The sequence below is a fragment of the Hemibagrus wyckioides genome, linkage group LG28 (genome assembly GCF_019097595.1).
Source record: "Hemibagrus wyckioides isolate EC202008001 linkage group LG28, SWU_Hwy_1.0, whole genome shotgun sequence".
In the NCBI taxonomy this organism is placed as follows: Eukaryota; Metazoa; Chordata; class Actinopteri; order Siluriformes; family Bagridae; genus Hemibagrus; species Hemibagrus wyckioides.
The window spans coordinates 3,790,151-3,815,506 of record NC_080737.1 but is presented as its reverse complement, the minus strand read 5'-3'; the positions used below and the strand labels follow the sequence as shown (position 1 = coordinate 3,815,506).

Here is a 25,356-nt window from a genome sequence, read left to right as displayed (position 1 = left end):
TGCTGATTTCAGATCAGATGTTTTTGGCAATGAGAAAAAGGGAAAGGAAAAGAAAAACAGAAATCTGTTTTATCTGAATTATCTTATCTTATGAATGGAGAGTCAGATTTTGCACAGGCACTGAGAAGGACAGCACACACCATGCACATAATTTGAATATCATCGTACTGTAGAGGTGGTACAGTATGGTACTGGCACCTATAGAATATTCATGCTATATAGTACAGTAGTATGCATGCTATATTATTTACACTGTGGCAGAATCTTAGCAGAATTTAGTAAATAATATTTAATAAAGCAGGATGGATTACATGATACTATAATCCTGCATAGCATTATAATACAGGTGCTAGACCACTATTCATAAGGCAGTAAAGGTTGCATACTATTCTGACCTAGTATGTGAGTATGAGTGGGACACTATTTTGATATACTATTTAGTAAGCTAGTATGCCTTCCATACTATTTTAGCATACTATTCAGAGTGGTAGTATGGGCCCTGTACAAGTTAGATCAGTGATATGAGTAGCATACAATACTTATATACTACTTAGTGTGGTAGTGTGGTTTCCATACTATTTTAACATACTCTTTAATATAGAAGTATGGATAGTGTACTATACTTCTATACCGTTTGGTGTGGTAGAATAAGAAGAAGCCTTTATTATCGCCACACATACATTACAGCACAGTGGAATTCTTTTCTTCGCATATCCCAGTTGAGGAAGTTGGGGTCAGTGCGCAGGGGCAGCTATGATACAGCACCCCTGGAGCAGAGAGGGTTAGGGCCTTGCTCAGTTGCCCAACAGTGGAGCTTGGTGGTGGTGGGGCTTGAAACCTGATCCACGGATCAACAACCCAGAACCTTAACCACTTCAGCCGCCACTGCCCCTGTGTGCATAGTAGTAATATAGTAGTATGGATAGTACACTATACTTCTATACTGTTTGGTGTGGTAGTATGCATTCCATACTATTTTAGCATACACTTTAGTACAACAGTATGGGTACTGGTATACTATTTAGTATCGGAGTACGGTTTCTATACTATTTTATCATACTCTGTACTACAGCAGTATGGGTAAGTACACTTTACTAGTATACTATTTACTATGGTAGTATGGTTTCCATACAAGTTAACTATATTCATTAATAAAGCATTATGGTATGGGTAGTACACTATACTGAGATACTATTTTATCATACATTTTAGTATAACAGTATGGGTAGTACATTATAGTGGTATACTATATAGTATGGGAGTATGGATGCTTATCATACTATTTATCATACTATTTTCTACTGTAGTATGGGTATGATCTTCATTCTATAACATACACTTTAGTATGGGAGTTTGGTGTAGTTATTAACTGTATATACATATGTATATACATCCATACACTATATATACTGTATGGATGTACAGTATATATATATATATAAAGATACTGTACATAATAGTATGGTTTCCATACTAGATTAACATGCTCATTAATATAGAAGTATGGGTAGTACACTATACTAAAATACTATTTTAACATACATATTAGTACAACAGTATGGGTAGTATACTATACTGATATACTACTTTAACCTACTTTTCAGAACAGCAGTATGAGTAGTATGGTTTCCGTCTATTGGTCATTTCATTTCATTGTCTGTACCGCTTATCCGATCTATCCTCGGGTCACAGGGAGCCTGTGCCTATCTCAGGCATTATCAGGCATCAAGGCAGGATACACCCTGGACGGAGTGTCAACCCATCGCAGAGCGCACACACACACACACACACACTCATTTAATCACACACTATGGGCAATTTAGAGACTCCAATCAGCCTAGAAGCATGTCTTTGGACTGTTGAAGGAACCCGGAGCACCCGGAGGAAACCCACCAAGCACGGGGAGAACATGCAAACACAGTGAGCAGGAGCGAGACTCGAACCCAGGACACTGGAGGTGTGAGGCGAACGTGCTGTCTATTGGTCATACACTCTACTTATATTCTTTAGCTTGGAGGTATGGTCTTCATTCTATTTTAACATACTGTGTAGTACAGCAGTATGAATAGTGCACTATACTGATATACACTTTAGTATGGGTAATAGGGTTTCCATGCTATTTGTACATACTCTTTACCACTGTAGTATTTGTAGCATTCTATACTGATGCACTCTTTAGTTTAGGAGTATGGTTTATGGGATATACTGTTTGGTTAGTGTGTGTGACACAACATTTTGTTTTTTACAGTAGTATATTATATTTAGTTAATAATTTTAGGAAACATGACGTTTGGTGCAAAAGACCTGACTACTAGGATGCTTCTATTGTGTGTGTGTGTGTGTGTGTGTGTGTTGACGGTGACTTTGAACGTGTCTGATAGATTGAGTTGAGTTTCTAATGACTGTAACCTCGCAGCAGTGTCAGGTTCTCTTACCTCAGGACTTTCAAATAGGAGTGTTTTCTGTGGAGTGTGTGTGTGTGTAGGTCATACAATGGCAGAACGGTACATATGATTTATGTGTTTTCAGTTCTTCCCAGGTACACGGTACCAGAGGATTCTTAGCTGACATTGTTAGTGTGTACATACTGCACACATGACCCTCGCGCTAGAAGCACAGCATGGACGCGTCATCCCCAACGCGATTAATCATTTCGGTAGGATCGGGAGGCGTGTCTTCGGGTTTATTTATAGCAGTGTGGGCAGGAAGCAGGAAGTAGGTTGAAGAAATCATTAGCATTCATATATGCGCATGTATTTTCATAGACATATATTTTGGAGCCCTAGAGAACAGACAGGGTTACCGAAGCCTTTATAAACCTCACAAATCCTCAAACAACCTTCTCTTTGAAGCTAAGGTAGCTAGCTAATGTTTAGCTAGTCAACTTTCCATCTTCAGGAAATGCTACACGATATTTTTACAGGTTATCTGTGACTGTCAGTGCTGGAAAATAGAACTTTCACACAAATATCTTCTCACAGATTTTTTTTAAAGTCAGCTGGCTAAGACAAGCTAATCTGACAGGGTTTCTGATTTATTTATTTATTTATTTATTAGCTACCACAAGCTAATCTGACAGGGTTTCTGATTTATTTATTAGCTACCACAAGCTAACCTGACAGGGTTTCTGATTTATTTATTAGCTACCACAAGCTAATCTGACAGGGTTTCTGATTTATTTATTTATTAATTTATTAGCTACCACAAGCTAAGCTGAGAGGATTTCTGATTTATTTATTTATTTATTTATTAGCTACCACAAGCTAATCTGAAAGGATTTCTGATTTATTTACTTATTAGCTACCACGAGCTAATCTGAAAGGATTTCTGATTTATTTATTTATTTATTAGCTACCACAAGCTAATCTGACAGGATTTCTGATTTATTTATTTATTTATTAGCTACCACAAGCTAATCTGACAGGATTTCTGATTTATTTATTTATTTATTAGCTACCACAAGCTAATCTGACAGGGTTTCTGAGGTGATTTATTCATTTATTAGCTACCACAAGCTAATCTGACAAGATTTCTGATTTATTTATTTATTTATTAGCTACCACAAGCTAATCTGACAGGGTTTCTGAGGTGATTTATTCATTTATTAGCTACCACAAGCTAATCTGACAGGATTTCTGATTTTCTTATTTATTTATTAGCTACCACAAGCTAATCTGACAGGGTTTCTGAGGTGATTTATTCATTTATTAGCTACCACAAGCTAAGCTGACAAGATTTCTGATTTATTTATTTATTTATTAGCTACCACAAGCTAATCTGACAGGGTTTCTGAGGTGATTTATTCATTTATTAGCTACCACAAGCTAATCTGACAGGATTTCTGATTTTCTTATTTATTTATTAGCTACCACAAGCTAATCTGACAGGGTTTCTGAGGTGATTTATTCATTTATTAGCTACCACAAGCTAAGCTGACAAGATTTCTGATTTATTTATTTATTTATTAGCTACCACAAGCTAATCTGACAGGGTTTCTGAGGTGATTTGTTCATTTATTAGCTACCCCAAGCTAATCTGACAGGATTTCTGATTTATTTATTCATTTATTTATTTATTTATTATCTACCACAAGCTAATCTGACAGGATTTCTGATTTATTTATTTATTTATTTATTTATTTATTTATTTATTTATTAACTACCACAAGCTAATCTGACAGGATTTCTTATTTATTTATTTATTTATTTATTTATTTACTACCACAAGCTAATCTGACAGGATTTCTGATTTATTTATTTTATTTTATTTATTTATTTATTTATTTATTTATTTATTTAGTTATTTATTTATTAACTACCACAAGCTAATCTGACAGGATTTCTGATTTATTTATTTATTTTATTTATTTATTTATTATCTACCACAAGCTAATCTGACAGGATTTCTGATTTTATTCATTTATTTATTTATTATCTACCACAAGCTAATCTGACAGGATTTCTTATTTATTTATTTATTTATTTATTTATTTATTTATTTATTTATTAACTACCACAAGCTAATCTGACAGGATTAGCTATTTTATTTATTTATTAACTACCACAAGCTAATCTGACAGGATTTCTGATTTATTTATTTATTTATTAGCTACCACAAGCTAATCTGAGAGGATTTCTGAGGTGATTCATTTATTTATTTATTTGATTTTTAAAATTCACATTAATGATCATCTTCCTCGCTGACACTAGGTGGCTAGCATGATAGGATATCTAAGAAAACGATCATTTTAACATTTATTCTATTAAGTTTATAACTATCCCACCTTTCCCCTGACTCTATTACCTGTTCGCTAACTAAAGCTTTTAACTACTGAAAAGCCAACTGTTTTATAAGGTCCGTGTTGTAGTGTACTACCTGTATCAGCAAGCTAACATTCTGTAATGTATTCACAATTAGCAAGAAAAAGACAGCTATGTCATTAGCATTCCTAGCGATATGTCATTTTTTCACCTGATAATGCTCGAGGAGGTTTTTTTGGTTAGGTGCTTGCTGGTTTTCTGCTAGCCTGGCTAGCTTTCTGATAGTTTTTAACAGTTCTAGCGGTGCTCATGATAAACTTTCCATCTCATTTTTATGCTAATTGTGAAACAGACACAAGAAGCATTAACCTGCATCATGCTAACAGATGAACAGGAATGTTACAGGAAGAGAGGGAGCGGGATTTTGCTGGGAGTGGAAATAACGAAGAAAGTGAATTCCTAGATGTTAAATAAGATAACAGAGTACTGCAGACGGAGTGATACTGATCTGTTTTGGTTTGTTTTTTTTTTTTTACCAGAAGCTTTTGCTCAGATAAATATAAGACCATGACACAGCATTTGTATGTATTGGGCCTGAGAGAATAAAGATAAATGCAGGAAACTAATTTCTTCAGAATTCTCCAAAATAAATCATCACCATGGGAAAGACACCAGAATTAGCTCCAGCACAGGTTTATATCCAGCTGCGATGTTTAATGATGGATGAATTTTTTTTGTTTGTTTGTTTCCCCACATGTGCTTTCTTTTTGCTTTTCTTTGCAGTTTTAAAAAAACCCAGCTGATCGTAGTGTTAATCTGTCTGGCCGCTCGCTCTCGGTGACGTCTCTAATCACATTTGCAGGTGGAGGAGAAGCGCTGACTCACCCTGAGGAGATCACACACTCCATCCAGCGCCAGTCTAAAGGTACTTTAAGAAACTTTTACATCTAAAGGTTTTCAAAGACACATTAAGACCCATCTAGGGTTCTTTAGTCGTGCTGGAGGACGATCTGATACGGCTTAGCCTTCCTCTTTCACTGCTAGAACTCGTATCAGGTGAACATTGAGTTGGTTTTTATTATCTATTAACCGAGCTGCATTCAGTAATCACTCGCTTGTGGACGTGGTGGAAGGTTTTCAGGTTGTAGAGGTGTGCGGTTGTAGAGTTTTGGAGATCCTGAATGGGACTGCGTTTCTTTCTTCCTGCTGCTCTGGATCAGTTCCAATCAATGCTGCATTTCCCACACACACACACACACACACACACACACCGGTGTCCTCTGCTGGTGCAGCGAGAATCTGCCAAGGGACGAGCGCTCAGCATTACTGGATATACTGCAGCATGCACACACACACACACACACACACACACACCTTACTTTCCTCATGAGGACATTCCTATAATAAACAATGCAGCTAATTAACACAACCTTCATCTCACCTCAGAAAAACATAAGAAAGGTCATATATTGTAATCCTTGTGAAATTTGGTCCCCACTAAGATATAAATATATACGACCCCCAGACACACACACATACACACACTCATTGCCTTAATTTATATAAAAAGCCACTTCCTTTTTGCGTACACCACTAAGCCTTCGTCCATCTCCGCAGCACGATCGATAGCATGTCCACCATAAAACAGTTTACGGGTTCCGTACCAAACGCTAGGACTGATGTCTGAGATGAAGTCGTCTGTTTTAACGTTTCAGAACGTCCCAAGTGCTAGAAGATTTTTTCTGCAAAAAAAAACAAAAAACATCAGCTGTTCGTCCAGATTCTTGTTCTTGGCTAAAGGAGTGGAACCTGATCTACGGCTGTGGCTCCTCCGCCTCGAGGATTCCTGCATTTGAGATGCTTTTCCGCTCGCCATGCTTGTACAGATTGATTATTAATAAAAGTTAAAGCCACCGAGATCACGTTCTGATGTTTTGTACCTGCAGGGACTTTGGTGTGGTTGTGCTGCTGCCACCTGATCGGTTAACGGGTGTGCACAGGTGTTCCTAATAAAGTGGCCAGGGAGTGTGTATCGCATTACAATTGTATATTTGTAGTGATTTTTTTTCTCTCTCTCTCTCTCTCATCACAGATGTTAGTAACACACACGCTGCTGTTCAACCCTGAGAGTAACTGTGGAAGAGTGAGGTGTGGGCGTGGCTTCTGGAAGAGAAGAGAAGATAAACAGCAGAAAAATGACTTCAACACAAACCTGTTTTCAGGGACAAAGCAGCGCAGAGCGAGACTCAACATGCCCACGGTGTGTGATCACTGACCTGACTGTAACTACACACACTTATTACTGAGAACAACAAGCAGATACACACCTGATGCACTGATCTGTGGAATGTGTACACACACACACAATCCCACTCTCTCTCACACACAAAAAAGGGTTTTTCTCTCTCTCTCTCTCACACACACACACACACACACACACACACAATTTCTCTTGCTATCTCTCACACACACACACACACACACACACACAATTTCTCTTTCTCTCTCTCACACACACACGTTTTCGCACAAATCTTTTATTTCTCTTAAAACATTCCAGATCTTTTATAAAAAATTTTAAAAAACCCACTCAGACAGACAGAGGGACAGAACAATCCGAGATACAGAAGATGAGACTGAAGTTCCCAGAATCTTCACATCCAGAGCACTGCGTCGAGATACACAACAACAGCAAACAACACTAACCACACCCACACCGTCAGCTCATTTCTTACAGCTTAAACAAAAAAGTACAAATGGAGATTTTAAAAAAGTACAAACAACTTAATGATACAATGCAGTTTGTATAAAACATCAGATAATTTTTTTAAATATTTATATATTTATTTATTTGTTCATTTCTATTAAAATGTTGAAATTTTGTTGATCATTTGGCTTTTTTTGTTATTGATTTTTTTTTTTTTTAAAAACCGTCGACCTCGTGCTCAAAATTGCCATAAAAAAAAAAATCAGTAAATGTTTTATAAAAATGTATAAAAAATATCATAAGGGGAGAAAAAAAAAAAAAAACTACCTTCACCTTCTCTTCCTGTCAAATGAAGCATTTCATATTTCTGTAAATTTACCACTGAGACCATGTTGAAATTTTCACTTTTTGTGTCATATCAGTGTTAGCATGTTTGCTAGATTGTCTCTCGTTCGATTCCCATCATTTCAGGGCTTAGCATCTACTTAAATGTTTACTGCTAGCGTCACGTTCTGAGCACGTTTTTTTTCTCCGCTAACATTAACTTTCAGTCTGATCATTTCCTAATCAAAGCGATTCGAAAATAAAAAAAATAAAAAACTACAAAACAATCATTCAAATCGTTACATACAGGAAAAGGAAGCAGTCACATCTGCATCGGGTTTCGCAGAATTTCAAGAAACGCTTAGTCGTCGGCGGCGGCGGCTATTGAGTTAGCCTCAGATTCTTTAAGCGTCGTCATTTCTTCAGGAAGTTTCTTTTCTAGATCGTCTTGGAGCTGAAGCTTGTCCTTTTCTAGCACTTTCTCTGGTTGGTTTATCGGTACGGACTCCTCCAGAAAGCTGGCGTGTTTGTTAGCATGTGAGCAGACAGACAGATGAACAAACAAACAAGCCACATTAAAGAAAGATGCGACATGAAACATATAGCAGAAACAACAGAAAGAGACGAAAAAGGAAAAGTTTGCATCGCACCCAAGCCAAGAAATCAGACACCAATCATGGTTCGTTCCAATACTTTTGGAAGCACCTGTCGGTCTGGAACATGGTGGTGAGCGATTATTTCCACACAATCTAATCAGAGTAACTGATGGGTAAAAAGTGCAGCTTTTGGTAAAATAAAATATCAGGTTTTATTTATTTGGTGCTCTGTAAAGTGCCTTAAAAGAAAAAAAAAAAGAAAAAGAAACAAGCGCATACCACCGATCTGAATTTACAAGATTAAAAGAGAAGTTAGGAGATTTTATTATTATTATTTACAAGAAATTTATATTTTATGAGACAATAAATGTGTTTAAAAATATCCTCATTCCAGCTAAAAATAGAATTTTTTTTAAAAAATAAACATTTCAGTTCAAAAGTTTCGGTTCGAAATCCGCAGCCCAGGAACATCTTTTTTCTTTTTCTTTATCTTTTTTTGTCTCACAAAATAAGAAGCTCTTTGAAGGAACCAGAGGAAGAGGACAGTAGGGTTGTTCCAATTAGAGACGCGGCCGGTTCTAGAGGCACCGCCCCTTCCTGTCTCACCATACGCTCCCCTGCTTCGAGTCTTGCAGCTCTATGGCTGCATCTCCGTGGCGACTTCGGAAGTAACGCGAGATGAAGACGATGGCGAGGATGAGGAGGACCAGAACGACGGCTCCGCCCACCGCCGCGGCCAGAATTCCAATCTCGGACAGCTTCACTGAGAGGGAGAGAGAGGGAGAGAGAGAGAACAAAAGAGAGACAGACAGAGAGGGAGACAGAGAGAGAAAGACCAAAGAGAGAGAGAGAGAGAGCACGATAGAGAGAGAGAGAGGTCTAGATATCATTTATCAACTATTTACTAAACAACAGTTCGGTGTCAAACACCTTCATCTTCTCAGAGCTCAGGATCAGAAGAGCAGCAGGAAGAGTCAGTATCAGAAAGGCAGGGATACAGCCGGATTAAATCAGCCCTGGTGTTGAAGATCAGGATGAGGAGGAGATGAAGCCTGAGCTGTGCCGTGACATCTCACCTGACTGCACCACCTCCAGGCGGGTCTCGCTGGTGAAGCCTTGCACGTCGGGCGGATTGCGCACCTGGCAGGTGTAGGTGCCGTTAAAGCTGAACTGCACATCGCTCAGCGTGATGGAGGCGTCGTTCTTCAACACGTTCCCCGACCACATCACATGACCTTTGAAGTGACCCTTTTCAGGGAGGAAGGGTTCCTCATGATAATAGAAAAACTGCAGAAAAGAGGATGGAGGAAGGGAATGATATATAACGTTATATAAGTAAACATGAAACAGGCAAAAATAATAATAATAATAATTATTATTATTATTATTATTATTATTATTATTATTAATTATATATATATATACACACACAGTGAGGGAAAAGATTATTTGATCCCCTGCTGATTTTGTACGTTTGCCCACTGATAAAGAAATGATCAGTCTAATTTTAATGGTAGGTTTATCTGAACAGTGAGAGACAAAAAAAAATCCAGAAAAACACATTTCAAAAAGTTCTACATTGATTTGCATTTTATTGAGTGAAATAAGTATTTGACCCCTTTGCAAAACATGACTTAGTACTTGGTGGAAAACCCTTGTTGGCAATCACAGACATCAGACATTTCTTGTAGTTGGCCACCAGGTTTGCACACATCTCACATCTCAAGGAATTTGGGCCCACTCCTCTTTGCATCCATGACCCATTTTCAATGCCCTGGCTGAGGGAAGGAGGTTCTCACTCAAGATTTGATGGTACATGGCTCCGTCCATCGTCCCTTTGATGCGGTGCGGTTGTCATGTCCCTTAGCAGAAAAACACCCCCAAAGCATAATGTTTCCACCTCCATGTTTGACAGTGGGGATAGTCTTCTTGGGAGTCATAGGCAGCATTCCTCCTCCTCCAAACACAGCGAGTTGAGTTGATGCCAAAGAGTTGGATTTTGGTCTCATTTGACCACATGACCTCTGAATCATTCAGATGTTTACTGGCAAACTTCAGATGAGCCGGTACATGTGCTTTCTTTAGCAGGGGGACCTTGCGGGTGCTACTGGATTTCAGTCTTTCACGGCGTAGTGTGTTACCAATTGTTTCTTGGTGACTATGGTCCCAGCTGCCTTGAGATCATTGACAAAATCCTCCAGTGTAATTCTGGGCTGATTCCTCGCCGTTCTCATGATCATTGAAACTCCATAAGGTGAGATCTTGCATGGAGCCCCAGACCGAGGAAGATTGACAGTCCTTTTGTGTTTCTTCCATTTGGGAATAATCGCACCAACTGTTGTCACCTTCTCACCAAGCTGCTTGGTGATGGTCTTGTAGCTCATTCCAGCCTTGTGTAGGTCTACAATCTTGTCCATGACATCCACGGACAGCTCTTTGGTCTTGACCATGATGGAGAGTTTGGAATCTGATTGATTGCTTCCTTCTGTGGACAGGTGTCTTTTATACAGTCAAAGAGCTGAGATTAAGAGCACTCCCCGAGAGTGCTCCTACTGTAATCTCAGCTCCTTACCTGTATAAAAGACACCTGGAAGCCAGAAATCTCTCTGATTGATAGGGGATCAAATACTTATTTCACTCATTAAAATGCAAATCAATGTAGAACTTTTCTGAAATGTGTTTTTATGGATTTTTTTGTTCTTTTTCTGTCTCTCACTGTTCAAATAAACCTACCATTAAAATTACAGACTGATCATTTCTTTGTCAGCGGGCAAACGTACAAAATCAGCAGGGGATCATATAATTTTTTCCCTCACTGTATATTATATATATATATATAAAAATAACATTGAATTTATATTTACTTTGCCTGTTTCATGCATAAATAAAAATATATATTTCTGTATGTATTTATATATTATAATAAATATTTACATGTATTTATATATATTGTACACAGGTTGTTTTGGTGCGATTTAGAAATTGTTTGGGTAATTTTGAAGGCAAATAAAAATACATTTTCATTTTAAATTTTAAAAAAAATGTGAGAATCTTTTAGTGTATAAATTCTGATAATAGTATAAAATAATTAAAAAATTAAATAAGTGAAAATTTCATTGCAAATATTTATTTTGGAGTTTTCAGACTATATCGCTCAGATCTTCCTACAGCATACACAAGACCGCAAGTTCTTCATCGACAGATATTTTGATGATAAAAGACTCCGTCAGTGTGTTTACTTCTCCTCTATCTGCTCCTCACCTGTTCCTCCATGCCTGGGCCTAGGGGTTTAAAGCTCCAGGAGACGGACACCGATTTCTCAGACACAGGAGATGTGGATTTGAAGGAGCATTTGAGCCGAACGTCTGTCCCGTTAACCGCCGTCTGGTCTTTGGGCGTGGACACCTCGATGGCCAGGACGTGAGTCACGCCTGGACACACAGAGAGCAGGTTGATCAAAGAGTCTGGCTTCTTATCTCGAAAGCTCTGCGGACTTGACTACACCCTCATGACCTAAAACCTTTCATGGTGCAGTGAGATCCAAACTTTTTTTATCCATTTCTAGCTACATTCATGTTGTGGAAGGTTCTTTCCCGACACTTTTTTTTTTTTTTACCGGAAAACTTCAAGCCCCAGCTTTACCTCGGACACCGTAGACTCCTTCCATACAATTTACACAAACAACTCCTTCCGAAAATCTCCGCCATGTCAATGACTTAATTGTTCAACATCTAACGTTTCCCGTATGAGTCACAAACGCACACCTTGTTACCAAGGAAACAATTACAGATTTGAACCAGTGGTTTGCAGCTCGGCACTTCTGACCAATGAGAATTAAAGTAAATGAGGCAGAGGGTGGTGGTGGTGGTGATGGTGGATAGGGTTGTGGGCAGCTGGACCTGCCATGCCCGAAAAGTCCTCAAAGCCGAGGAGGACTCGAGAACTGGAGCTCCAAACATCTGCACTCTGTCAGCGTGGCCAGCGACTGCGATGCTCAGAGCTCGGTTTGGGACACACCCCATGACTGTGGGTTTTGGCTGCAGCTCCTTTGATGACCTCATCGTCTTCTTGTTCATTTTTCCCCCTTCACAAATGTTCAGTAGCAGTTCATTAAAAAAAGTAAAGAAAAAGAGATAATGGCTTCCACTTTCATTAGTTTTACAAGTTTAAGAGTCAGTGTAAACTTGTGTATGGAATGGGGTGTGTGTGTGTGTGTGTGTGTGTGTGTGTGTGTGTAGCGTAGGACACTGTTTACATTTCTCCAGTACAAACTTGGCTGGTTAGAGAAGTAAACTCTCCACCACACTGGCCTTCACCCCACTTCTCTCTCTCTCTCCCTCCCCCCTCACCCTCACTCACTCTCTCCGTTCCCCTCTGTCTTTCTCCTGCTCACTCTTTCCTTCTTTCTCTTTTTCCCACCCTCTCTCTTTCTCTCTTTTTCTTTTCCCCTCTTTCTGCCCCCCTCTCTTTCTTTCCCCATCTCTCTCTTTTTCTCCCTATCTTTCTCTCTCCCTCTCTATTTTTTTCTCTCCCTTTCTGTTTCCCTTTTTCTCTCTCCCTCTCTCTCTCTTTCTTTCTCACCATCTGTCTCTCTCACTCCCTCCCTCCCTTCTCTCTTTCTCTCCCTCTCTCTCTAAATGTGGCACTTCTGCCTCAGCAACACACACACACACACACGAATACAATCGCACACAAATGCAAATTAAACACACATCGTGCGTCGGCTAGGTTCCTGTTACACGAGCACAACAACCAGCCCACAACTAATGTGCATTCATGGTACGAGTTCTGTTTGGCAGAAGCTGTTAATCTAGTAGTAGGCGATGTATTACACCTGAAAAGTAGATGTAGGCGTAGTCTCGATCAAAAACATCTTCATGTAGCACTGTGGGGCAAATTAAGTCTCAACATGTGCATGTACACATCAACTCTTCATTAAAACTGAATATTTTGAATATTTCTGGTTAGAGGTGTGCAGCAGGACTGGGATTGTGTGTGATCCAAACGAAAGGGGTAGTAGTGCGTATTTTCCACGAACAGCATCTGAGTCACGTCGGTCATGTTGGGTTGCTGTGGTTATATTTTGAGAAAATAAAACCAGCGTTTGTTACAGACCATGCCCGTTGCTAGATGATGCAAACATAAGTGACTGCGTGAGACGGGTCAAACTTTTCAAACCGTCTAATCCGCTTATAATTAAACAGATCACATCAAGACTCGAGGTTCAATTCTGCATAAAGCACCAGGTCCAGAAATGGTCAAAAAAGCACCACACTTCAGTTGAGGAACTTGACACCGGCACTGATTTATAAGGAAGACTCCACAAGCTAAGACTTGTTCTGCTTGAATACCAGCAACACGAATGTGACTGAACACCACAACAGCATTTCATTTTTCACTCTGATTCACTCACAAATCAAGTGTTTGTGAGAAAATATGCTCTTAAAGACCTCACACACAGTGAACTGATGACAGACTGAAATGAATAAAAACCAGCTTTATGTAACACGAATCTAAACTGTTGCGAAAAAATTTCACAACTGTGAGCTCTCAGTTAGCATTGTTAGTATTTCGACATCACAGGATTGCGTCTTTCTCAGAATTTCTCACCACCCCCATGTTTAAAGCCCTACTCAGTAGCTACAATTATACAGCATTTTATACCACTGCACATGAAGGTGTTGATTTATTTTCTACTTTATTTCTATCCCAGGATTTCATCAACCTGCTGGTCCTCATGCCGTAACATCTTTCACGGGGACTTGTTAGTTCGGCTTCGCATAATCTAAACCTGTTTAACGTGCGAGATCGTTGATGCGGGGAACTTTCCGATACACTTGTGGAAGGAATCACAGTGGGAGACAAATCTGTAACCAAGCAGCTAGCAAAATATGGAATAAAATCACTGTCGAAAATAATTGTGGGTAATTCAGAGCGTTTGTGTGTAATTGTGATTCACTCGTGTGCAATTTAAAACTACTGTATGTAATTCTGCGTTTTGTCAAATGACAGTTTACAGATAGGAGATATTGTGTGTTTGTTAGAGTACAACTTCAAAATGGTTTACAGACAGAGCGCTAGTTTTCACAACAGCTCTGTTACTAAAAAATTACACCCACGAAGAGCGTTGTGTGAAACCACTGTCAAAAATACCTCATCAAGGTCACAGGCATTACTATCCCAGGGAAGATGAATCGATTTTTTTACTGCAAAAAAACACAAATACAATAAGGCAAAACAAGATCATAAGAAGATGAACATTAAGAAGAAAAAAAGGAAAAGAATGACACAGTAGGGTCTTCTAATAATTTCTGCAATAAACTAAACAGTCTTTTAGCAATCTTACAGATTTACAGTACGTCCAAAATTCCTTTTGAAAAACAGAAAAACAACGGCTTTGTTTTAAGGCACTTATATTTATGAATATAAAATTTGCCCAAAATGAAAATAATATTCAGCACAAATTGAGTATGTTCCAGTAATAAACCAAACATCATGTTTAGAAAATGGAGAAGAAGCTTGATTGAAACTTTAATCCACTCGAATGTCTCAGACCAAAAGGCTCTACTGAGTAAACAGTCAAAGAATAAATGTACAGTGGTTCAATATCAACATCACAAAAGGTACAATTATTGTGATCAATATGAAATTTATATCCAAGAAACTCTAAAGATGGGCAGATACGTATGGGAAAGGAGGGATACATGGTTCTTAATTTAAAAATAGAGCTCTTGGTAAAAATGTGAGCCTCATTATTTCGATTAGCTTGATTTGGAAATTTATCTTGGGTCAATAAATTTCTTATTAATTTATTTGTCAGGCTACACCTAATCAAATCTTGCGCATTTATTATAAAAGAAGGTAAATGAAGCGCTTCAGTTACTGTATTACTGACCAACAGTACAAAGGCCTTCGGTGAAGGTGATCCCTGAGGGCTAATCCTACCTACTATAGTTAAACTATCTCTGTAATATTACTCCTCTCTGTTATTAGTGCCGAATATGTCCGAATCTGAAACTGTGTAGTAATGCCTGTGCATGTGACCTTGATGAGGTATTTTTGACAGTGTTTTCACACAGCGCTCTTCGTGGGTGTAATTTCTCACGTCGTGCGGTGTAACAGAGCTGTTGTGAAAACTAGCTTTGTGTGTGTAAACCGTCATAGTCGTACATTTTGGAGTTTACGCACGATTATTTTCGACAGTGATTTTATTCCATAGCAAAACAATTCCAGGACAAAGTTGTGGAAAAGCAGTTCATCCGAGTCTCAGTTGCACCCCTCTGACCAACAAACGTCACTGAAAGGGATTTAGAAAGCACGAGGTCAACGCACCATGATGCTACCACCACCGTGCTTCGGCTGTGTAGAGCGTCCAGTATAACACCCACGCTGATTGAAAAATGACCTCTTATTACCGTCTAATTTTATTTCATAACCTGTCGTTTTGGAAAAAAAATGGGAAACGGCAAGGAATGAATAAAAACATAGTAATATCTGGTCTGCATCTTAAAAAGACATTTTAAGGAAGCACAAGGTTGGTGTGAGTTTCATTTGCTTCCAGATTTTATTGTTGCAATGTCTTTAGTGTCAGCTGGATAAACTGACCAGGCATAATATTATGACCACCTAATATTGTGTTGGTCCGCCTTTTGCTGCCCTGACCCGTCCTGCACTGTGTATCCTGATACCTTTCTATCTGAACCAGCCTTAACTTCTTCAGCAATCTGAGCAACAGTAGCTTGTCTGTTGGATCGGATCACACGGTCCAGCCTTTGCTCCACATGTGCAATGAGCCTTGACCGCCCATGACCCTGTCTCCGGTTCACCACTGTTCCTTCCTTGGACCACTTTTGATAGATACTGACCACTGCAGACCGGGAACACCCCACAAGAGCTGCAGTTTTGGAGATGCCCTGATCCAGTGGTCTAGCCATCACAATTTGGCCCTTTTGGTCAAACTCAAAGCTCAAATCCTTACGCTTGTCCATTTTTCCTGCTTCTAACATCAACTTTGAGGACAAAATGTTCACCTGCTGCCTAATATATCCCACCCACTAACAGGTGCCGTGATGAGGAGGTCATCAGTCTTATTCACGGCACCGGTTTGTAGTCATAATGTTATGCCTGATCAGTGTATACACTATGTGTCAGTTGCGTCATAGACGCCCCGAAACGTTAAACGTGACTATAAACGGATAAACCTTCTGAAAAGGCAACACAAATAAATATGACTTTTAAACTAAACATCTACAGTGGGTTAAAGTTACAGACAAGACAAAACGAACAAAGACACTATCCAGAGCTTTTACGTCGTGTGGTTACTTCATAGTAGGGAGAGGCTGTCAAAACACACACACACTCACTCACACACTCACTCACACACTCACTCACACACTCACTCACACACACACACACTCCAAACCAAAACGTTTTCACAAACAGGAAGTGAAGCTCGCGCGCACTCGCGACTCACCTGAACTGAGGAGAACACCTACAACACTGACCAGAAAGCGCTTCCATATCCGAAACATGAGAAAAAGCAGCGCAAATCCCAGAGGTGTGTGTGTGCGCGTGTGTGTGTGTGTCTGTGTGTGTGTGTCTGGAGATGTGTGTGTGACAAAGTTTTGATTTCACTCCTCGCTCCGAGCTTCAAGCCACTTCTGAAACTCCTGACGTGATTAAAAGAGAGCGGAAGGGTCGCGAGCGTGGGCGGAGACAGCACGCGCCGAATTGTTCATGCCTGATGCGCGAGGTCGGATTTTTTTTCTGGAAAAAGGTGGGAAAAGGAAAACTTTTCCCCGAGTTCACGTGCCGTTCATTTATCTATTACATTTTCCCTTAAAATTTCGATTTATTAACTCTCACTGTATGATCTCTGAATGTCTTGTATTTTATCTCAAAATTTAATATCACATTTAAAAAAAAAATCATCTCGAAACTTTTCCTTATTTTCTCAAAAGTTTGACTCAAGAATTTGAATTTTATTTCAAAAGAAAGACTTTTGACGTGTGATATATCGAGTACATGATACTATAAAAACAATAAAAATAAATAAATGAATAAATAAACTACAAAAACACGACGGAAGAAAACAACGAGATAAAGAGTCAGAGGTTTTAGAGAGAATTTTGAGGTAATATGCGAATAAATGTTTTTAAAATGCTGGTTTTTTTTGTCGTTGTTGTTGTTTTCCTTACCTGGAGGTAATAGACAGGTCGAGCGTTCTCGTGCGACTTCCTGTGATGTTGCCATAACGATGAGTCAATAAATGATAAATCATTTAGCTGCATCTTTTAGCCACTGGTATTTTCTACTTTCACTAAAGGACTGAAATCATAATGAACAGAATGAAACTATAAAAAAAAATACCTCACAGACCTTTATTTTGAATAAAATCTCGTGCAGGTGCCAAAACATTAAATTAAAAGCAGTTTTTGGCCTCGCGCCTCTTCCGCCATCTTGTGGGCAGGTTTTGTTGTTACTAGAGAACAGGGTTGCCTGATTGATATCTCGAATTTAACCCTATATCTGGTTGAAGGTAATTAATGGAGTTAAAATGATACAAAATATTTATTATAATAAACGTGTGATTATTTAACAGATTTTCTAAACGCTAATATAAAATTCTGATTTATGACTGAATTATTTAGATTTTGTTCTTGATTATCTAATTTGGTTCCATTTCCTTTCATTTAGCAAAAATCTCCTTTATTTTTAGCTATCAAAACAAAGGAGGCGGGGCGAAGTGCAGCCGGAAGTATATATTTATGCCAAATCCTTACGTTCCCTTTAAAGGAGCACTACATCAGGGCATTAAATAAAGACTTCTGTACCCTGTGTAGTGCATTTGGTGTCCACTTGGGACGAATTTGGGAAGAGAGCGTGCCTGCGTCGGAAACAGGGTTTACACGGTTGCCAGATTGGGATCCTACCAGTTCCTATGGTAACAAGATGTACATCAGCATTTCAATGACTCTATTTTCCATCCATACTGGTGTTCTCTCTCTAAAAGGCTCTAAATGTTTGTCTCTTATTGTGGTAGAAAAAGAAGAAGATTGACGTCCTCTTTTAAACTTAAAACTTTTGTCCATTACCGTGACTTTAAGTTAAGTTGCCTTAACTTGTCACACATACATTACTGCACAGTGAAATTCTTTCTTCGCATATCCCATCCTTGTAGGATTGGGCTCAGAGCGCAGGGTCAGCTGTAATGGAGCAGGAAAGGTTACGGCCTTTGCTCAAGGGCCCAATGGTGGCAGCTTGGCGGTGATACATCTTGAACCTTCCAATCAACAATACAGAGCCTTATCCACTGGAGCTACCACCGGCCCTGTCACTTTACTTTCTTAGCAAGGATTCAAATGTGATTGTTAAAATGTGCGCTATGGGAAAATAATCAACAGGGTGGTGTGATGAAGTGGAGTTACTGTTACCTTTCTGAAGTTGATTCTTCTTCCACAGGCGTTGGACACTGAACAGGTCCATGTTGCTCTCAAACATGGCTATCACATGACCAACACCTTGCACAAACCTGCACCATCCTCCAAATAAATAAAATACATCCATTTTAGAGTTAACAAGCTTCTGCTGTAGAGCAAGACACAATCCTGGGGGCGGGACATCTGTCTATTAGTGAGCATTAATTGGACAAACAGACGACTAGTGCTGGAATGTGTCATAATTTTTTTTTTATAAATAAAAATATATTTTGGGGGTTAAGTCTATTTAACTATATATATATATATAGATCTATTATGAACTCGGGAGTTCTTTGTGTGGAACAATTGCCTGGGTTGAGGTGAAAGTATGCACAAACCTGGCAACCCTAGAAAAAAGGGGCGGACATAACCGGTTTCGGTGATCAAAACCCTCCGTCCGTGATTTTCCAAACATATCCGCTGAACAGAAACGATTTTTGTGGCGCATAAACATCGCGTCGCCATTTTTTTCCTTTTTACAACAAAAACTAAACAAAACAAAAACCGTGCGCGTGCGAGACTGGGCGCAACATCAGCACCAAAGCGCAGCATCCTCCGCTATCAGTCATCTTTCTGCTGCTTCCTGCTTTAGTGAATTCATCTGATTAGCAGGTGAGACTGTGTGTGTGTGTGTGTGTGTGTGTGTGTGTATTAATATTAATATCAATGCTTGCAAACGTTATTGTTGCAGCCTGTCTGGGTATTTAGTCATATCAGGAGAGGCCTCTAACGCAGGATGCAGCTGTAATTCACGGCCCGATATCATCCAAATATCCCGATTAGACAATAAACAAGAGCTTTCAGCGAGGATTTCATGCATCATAAGGAAACTACTGGATTATCAGCCAGAATTAGAGCATTAGAGCCTGAATGTATAGCGTGCTTTCATGCACCGTGTATGAAATGGTGTGTTTATTAAGATTACTCTTTATTTCCTACAAACAGCAGTGCATTTTGGGTATTCCTGCACCTTTTTTGGGCTACATAACTTCCTGTTGCAGGTGATATTCTGGATATTAATAGAATATGAAATATATTTCTATTTATGGAGTGGTGTTGTGTTTTCGTTATTCCCGTGAGAAGTTAGTGTGTCGCTCTGATGTCACTCCAGGGACGTTGTTACAGCTAGTGCAGTGAGTTTCCTACAGAAGTCTCATGGACAGCTTTCACAGTGAGCTAGAACGTCTTTCCTCTTTACTGAGGAAATCAGGCTCCGAAGTAGTGAAATGCTGGAGAAGTCGCAGTGCATTGGTGTGAAAGACTAAAGCGCTGCCGCATCTTCTGATATTGCTCTATAGATCGAGCAATATCAGAAGGTGCCTAAATGGCATCGTGGGTAACCTAGGAAACGGACACCGAAAGTGGAATTCCCAGTGAATCTTGGGGGAGGGTAAAGTTGTGTGTTTTGGCACACAATGATGTTACAAGTTTTTGTTTATGTTTAGAGAATGAGTGAAGAGGAGAACCCTGCTGCTGAACCCGTACAGGTCCTGGACGTCCAGGGTGATGGACGCTGGATGTCACAGGTGTGTGTGTGTGTATTTAATGAATAAGCCTATGTATATAAAGAGTTTGTGTATTTGACATGAGTGTGTGTGTTGCAGCACAACCGCTTCGTTCAGGAGTGTAAGGATGCGGAACCTGACGTGCTGTTTGTCGGGGACTCCATGGTACAGCTGATGCAGCAGTACGAGGTGTGTGTGTGTGTGTGTGTGTGATAAACTACATACCTTCACATTGAAACATTTCTAAAAACTCCTTTTCACCTTTAACCCATATTTATAATACTGTATATCCCTATCGCTTGTCAGTAATCTGGTATTTTAAGCAGGAAACAGAGCCTGAAGTGTCAGTTTGCAGTTCAGTGCCACGCTGCACAATGCCACATTGTCTTCTGGGTTGTAAATAAGCTGCTGTTGCTGTTCCTGATTTGTAATTTCATGTGGCTTCAATCCTCACAGGTTCAGGCAGGAAAGTAAAAAAACTAGATTTCTAGATTTGCTGTAACATCACAGGAATGAACTTATTTCAAGCAGGTTCCTTAATATTAAGTCTGTAAACACGTTATAGATAGATAGATAGATAGATAGATAGATAGATAGATAGATAGATAGATAGATAGATAGATAGATAGATAGATAGATTATATTGGCAAAAGTTTTGGGACGCCCCTCCAAATAATTGAGTTCAGGTGTTGGGCTCGGCCCCTTAGTTCCAGTGAAAGGAACTCTTAATGCTTCAGCTTCATACCAAGACATTTTGGACAGTTTCATGCTTTGTGGGAACAGTTTGGGGATGACCCCTTCCTGTTCCAACATGACTGTACACCAGTGAATAAAACAAGGTCCATAAAGACATGGATGAGTGAGTTTGGTGTGGAGGAACTTGAACCTTGTGGAAAGCCTTCCCAGAAGAGTTGAAGCTGTTATAGCTGCAAAGGGCGGGACAACTCCATATTACATTCATGTGCAGCTGTCCCAAAACTTTTGTGATCGGTTGTTGTGTGCAGGTGTGGCGAGAGCTCTTTTCTCCACTCCACGCACTCAACTTCGGGATCGGAGGAGACACGACGTGCAATGTTCTGTGGAGGCTGCAGAACGGAGAACTGGAGAACATCAGGCCACGGGTGAGAGAGACAGAGAGAGAGAAACATAGAGAGATATTATCCTATAGCTTTCATTCCTTGTAAAGAGCAGTAACAACTTGGTGTGTGTTGTGTTTGGATCCCACCAGGTGGTGGTGCTGTGGGTAGGAACCAATAATCACGAGCACACGGCGGAGCAGGTCGCAGGCGGAATCGTGAGCATAGTACAGCTGCTCATCTCACGCCTTCCAAAGGCCAAGATCGTCATCCTGGTGAGAAGTGGAAGAGAGAGAGAGAGAGAATACAGGCACACTTTGACCTTCAGATAATTCCTTAATGCTAATAAGCTAGCTCTCTGACTAGCTAGCAGAATAGCCTGTGAGGCAGTAAGTAAAAATGTAGTCATTTTGGTGTTGTGGCATGTGAACTAGCAAGTGTATAAATTCCTTTAAAACTACTGGCTTGCTAGCTAGATTAACGCTAATTCACTTGTTGACTAGCTAGCAATGTAAATTAAAAACATGTAACATGGAGCGGTTGAATTAATGAATACAGTACAATATAACATGATAGGGATTAGTAAAAATAATTGATCAGCTAATTGATTAAAACTTATCGGTTGTGCCACTCAGGGTCTGTTACCCAGGGGCGAGTTCCCGAACCCTCTGAGGGATAAGAACGCAGCAGTTAACACCTACCTGCGCTGCGCCCTCCCTCGCCTCGGACCCGTGCAGTTCCTGGACGTGGGTGGCAGCTTTGTGCACTCTGACGGCACCATTTCCTGCCGAGACATGTTCGACTTCCTGCACCTGACGGCCAGCGGTTACGGCGCCATCGCCACGCCCCTGCACGAGCTGCTGCTCCAGCTGTTGGAGGAGACACCGCAGGAGAGGCGGGCCTCGCTCGTGTGAGAGGAGACGACATGGGCGCAGGGGGGTTCAGAGAGGCAGGGTTCAGGAATCCGTCACATCCTTTAAGTGGAACACGTACATCATTACATAATATATGCGGAGAGAGAGAGAGAGAGAGAGAGAGTGAGTGATAAATGTTGGCAAAATGTGAAAAAAGTGGGAAACTTCTTTGCTAATTCTCAGAAATGTGTGTGTTTTAATCATTTTTTCTAATGTGCTTTAATTTATTTAAGTGTTTCTTGAGATTTATGGCAAAGTCCTCACAAATATATATACAACACTGAGCACTGTGTGTGTGTGTGTGTGTGTGTGTGTGTGTGTGAGCCACCTCAACAAACTGGATAATAAACAATGACACCCTGCGCACCTTTAATGCTTTAGCGTAGCACTGATACTGCCAGCTTCTTACACACACCTTTCCAGAAAGATCTATTCAGTGTGTAATGAAAGATGGCTGCTATGTTTCAGATTACACACACAACCATACACACTGGAGCTACAAGGCTAATGTAGGTTCATGTATCCCCCAAACTCTTTCCTATAAATAAATACGTCTAAATCTTTATGCACGGGTTTTACACAGAAGGTCCGTGAATTCATTTCCAAACTAAAATTCTAGAAAAGAACCTGAAGCTTCACGGTGGAGCTCTATTAGCATCCGCCACCTCGGTAGCTTTTCTGTACTGATGTTACGAGAAACCCAACGCATTTTGCCGAGCACAAAGTGATTCCGGTTGTCCAAGATGGCTGCCAAGAAATAGAAGAAATTCACCCCAAAAAGTGGATGTTTTTTTTAGGTATATGTCTACTACATTAGCTCTGTAGCTAATCACAGCTTGGTTGATTGACTACGCTTAGCCTCTCCTTCTCTCTCATTGGCCTTCATCTTTTTTTGTTTTTGGTTTTGTTTTGTTTTTACAGAGTAGCTTAAAGGAATTTCTCCTGCCATTTCCTGAAATCAGGAAACACAACCACACTGTGTGTGTGTGTGTGTGAGAGAGAGAGAGGGAAGAGAGAGAGAGAGAATGTTATATACAGAAACAGAATCCATCTATCTTAAGATATTTTAAACTTCACAAGACTGGACTGGTGTGTGTGTGTGTGTGTGTGTTATAACTCCATAACTCTCTGTATATAAACCGTCACTACACGCCTGCGTAGCTGTTTGTGTATATGCTAATGTTTCCTGTCAGCCAGTGAGTGTTAGCTTAGCCGCACTGCCACGCGCTGAAGAAAATGCTGTGTGAAACTTTCCATTAAAGAAGGAGGAATGTCACCACTTGAATCTTTTTATTGACTGGAATCTTTTTATTATTATTATTTTTCTTTTTGGATAGAAGTCCGATCAATATCTTGTCAGTGCTGTTCGCTTTCCTCTGAGGAAACTAGCTATGAAGATGGCGGCACCGTTTGGTTCAAAAACAGGTTAAAATTGAAAGATTGGGGTCTAAAAGTTTAACTCTGAGTGAAAAAAACAGCAACCGTGTCGGGATTTCAACCTGTCAGTAAAACAAAATGGTTCTGCCTTAATTCTGTATTCAGTTAATAAGAACATGATACACAGAGTTTACGTCCAAATGATGAATGAAGCTAACTGGTACATCTATGCTGGTCACCAAAAAGAAAAAGATACTAGTAAGTTTGATCATGAGACGACTGTTTATACACTATATTGCCAAAGGTTTTGGGACACCCCTCCATATCACTGAATTCAGGTGATGTTTTTCAGGGGTTGGACTCGGCCCCTTAGTTCCAGTAAAAGGAACTCTTAATGCTTCAGCCTCATACCAAGACATTTTGGACAATTTCATGCTCTTTGTGGGAACAGTTTGGGGATGACTGCTTCCTGTTCCAACATGACTGTACACCAGTGACCAAAGCAAGGTCCATAAAGACATGGATGAGTGAGTTTGGTGTGGAGGAACTTGACTGGCCTGCACAGAGTCCTGACCTCAACCCCATAGAACACCTTTGGGATGAAGCTATTATAGTGGACCAACTCCATATTACATTCATGTGCATGTGAAGGCAGACGTCTTCACGTATGTGTATTGTTAGATATTGTAAGATGTATTGTAGCTGCTACAATGTTGATGACTTGTTTCATAGATGTTCCGTCACAATAAAGGTGATTATAAATGGATTTTGTGTATGGTGAAGGGTGAACAGCTGGGTTATCAGGATCAATTCTACTTTAATAAAACAATCATGATTTTACAGAAACGTTTTCAAGCAAGATTGGGAAACATCACTGGAGGACCCTGCTGATTAAAAAAAAGTCCTTTTTTTACTCCTGTTGTGACATCAGAATCCACTGAGTTGAGCTTCTGCATGTTGCTTTGATCGAGTTGAGATAACAGTATCAGCACTGAAAACAACAGCAGGTTAATTTATTCATGTCATATTATTCATGTATGTGAACTGCATGTTAAATACACTTCATTGCCAAAGGTTTTGGGATGTCTGCGTTCACATGCACATGAATGTAATATGGAGTTGTCCCACCCTTTGCAGCTATAAGAGCTTCAACTCTTCTGGGAAGGCTTTCCACAAGGTTTAGGAGTGTGTTTATGGAAATTTTTGACCATTCCTCTAGAAGCGCATTTTGTGAGGTCAGGCACTGATGTTGGACGAGAAGGTCTGGCTCACAGTCTCCGCTCTAATTCATCTGTTCTATCAGGTTGAGGTCAGGACTCTGTGATTTTCCTCCACACCAAACTCACTCATCCATGTCTTTATGGACCTTGCTTTGTGCACTGGTGTGCAGTCATGTTGGAACAGGAAGGGGTCATCCCTGAACTGTTCCCACAATGTTGGGAAATGGCTGAAATGGCATGAAATTGTCCAAAATGTCTTGACATGCTGAAGCATTAAGAGTTTCTTTCACTGGAACTAAGGGGCCGAGCCCAACCCCTGAAAGACAACACCTGAATTCAATGTTTTGGAGGGGTGACCTTTGGCAATATAGTGTAACTCAATTAATATTGAAGCTGATT

General features: G+C 39.9%; 2 protein-coding genes across 5 annotated transcripts; one reads left to right on the top strand and one right to left on the bottom strand.

The window, feature by feature from the left end:
- Positions 1 to 7,344: 7,344 nt before the first annotated feature.
- On the bottom strand, positions 7,345 to 17,819 carry mpzl2b (myelin protein zero-like 2b). Of its 3 annotated transcripts, XM_058383514.1 has the most exons (6): positions 17,766 to 17,819; positions 17,585 to 17,624; positions 11,649 to 11,818; positions 9,464 to 9,674; positions 8,994 to 9,150; positions 7,345 to 8,309 (listed from the first exon to the last, which is right to left on the bottom strand). In XM_058383514.1, exons 1-6 carry the CDS (start codon positions 17,802 to 17,804, stop codon positions 8,153 to 8,155), a joined length of 774 nt encoding a protein of 257 aa, XP_058239497.1. In that variant the 5' UTR covers positions 17,805 to 17,819; the 3' UTR covers positions 7,345 to 8,152. The 3 variants fall into 3 exon arrangements, with proteins under 3 accessions (XP_058239497.1, XP_058239499.1, XP_058239498.1); XM_058383516.1 differs by lacking the exon at positions 17,766 to 17,819 and having other exon boundaries at positions 7,569 to 8,309; positions 17,585 to 17,739; XM_058383515.1 differs by lacking the exons at positions 17,585 to 17,624; positions 17,766 to 17,819 and adding an exon at positions 16,861 to 16,996 and having other exon boundaries at positions 7,569 to 8,309.
- Positions 16,806 to 23,636, top strand: pafah1b2 (platelet-activating factor acetylhydrolase 1b, catalytic subunit 2). Of its 2 annotated transcripts, none has more exons than XM_058383519.1 (6): positions 16,806 to 16,944; positions 20,311 to 20,391; positions 20,470 to 20,559; positions 21,375 to 21,491; positions 21,599 to 21,721; positions 22,082 to 23,636. In XM_058383519.1, exons 2-6 carry the CDS (start codon positions 20,314 to 20,316, stop codon positions 22,358 to 22,360), a joined length of 687 nt encoding a protein of 228 aa, XP_058239502.1. In that variant the 5' UTR covers positions 16,806 to 16,944; positions 20,311 to 20,313; the 3' UTR covers positions 22,361 to 23,636. The 2 variants fall into 2 exon arrangements, with proteins under 2 accessions (XP_058239502.1, XP_058239501.1); XM_058383518.1 differs by lacking the exon at positions 16,806 to 16,944 and adding an exon at positions 19,197 to 19,477.
- The last annotated feature ends 1,720 nt before the right edge of the window (positions 23,637 to 25,356 follow it).

Bases quoted from the DNA above. Each gene is read 5' to 3' on its own strand.
- pafah1b2 (XM_058383519.1), top strand. From the start codon at position 20,314: ATGAGTGAAGAGGAGAACCCTGCTGCTGAACCCGTACAGGTCCTGGAC. The intron at 20,560-21,374 runs GTGTGTGTGTGT...TGTTGTGTGCAG, and splicing joins AGCTGATGCAGCAGTACGAG to GTGTGGCGAGAGCTCTTTTC. The intron at 21,492-21,598 runs GTGAGAGAGACA...GGATCCCACCAG, and splicing joins TGGAGAACATCAGGCCACGG to GTGGTGGTGCTGTGGGTAGG.
- mpzl2b (XM_058383514.1), bottom strand. From the start codon at position 17,804: ATGTTTTGGCACCTGCACGAGATTTTATTCAAAATAAAG. The intron at 11,819-17,584 runs GTAAGGAAAACA...CTGTGTGTCCAG, and splicing joins GACCTGTCTATTACCTCCAG to GCGTGACTCACGTCCTGGCC. The intron at 9,151-9,463 runs GTGAGATGTCAC...TCTCCCTCTCAG, and splicing joins CCTGGAGGTGGTGCAGTCAG to TGAAGCTGTCCGAGATTGGA.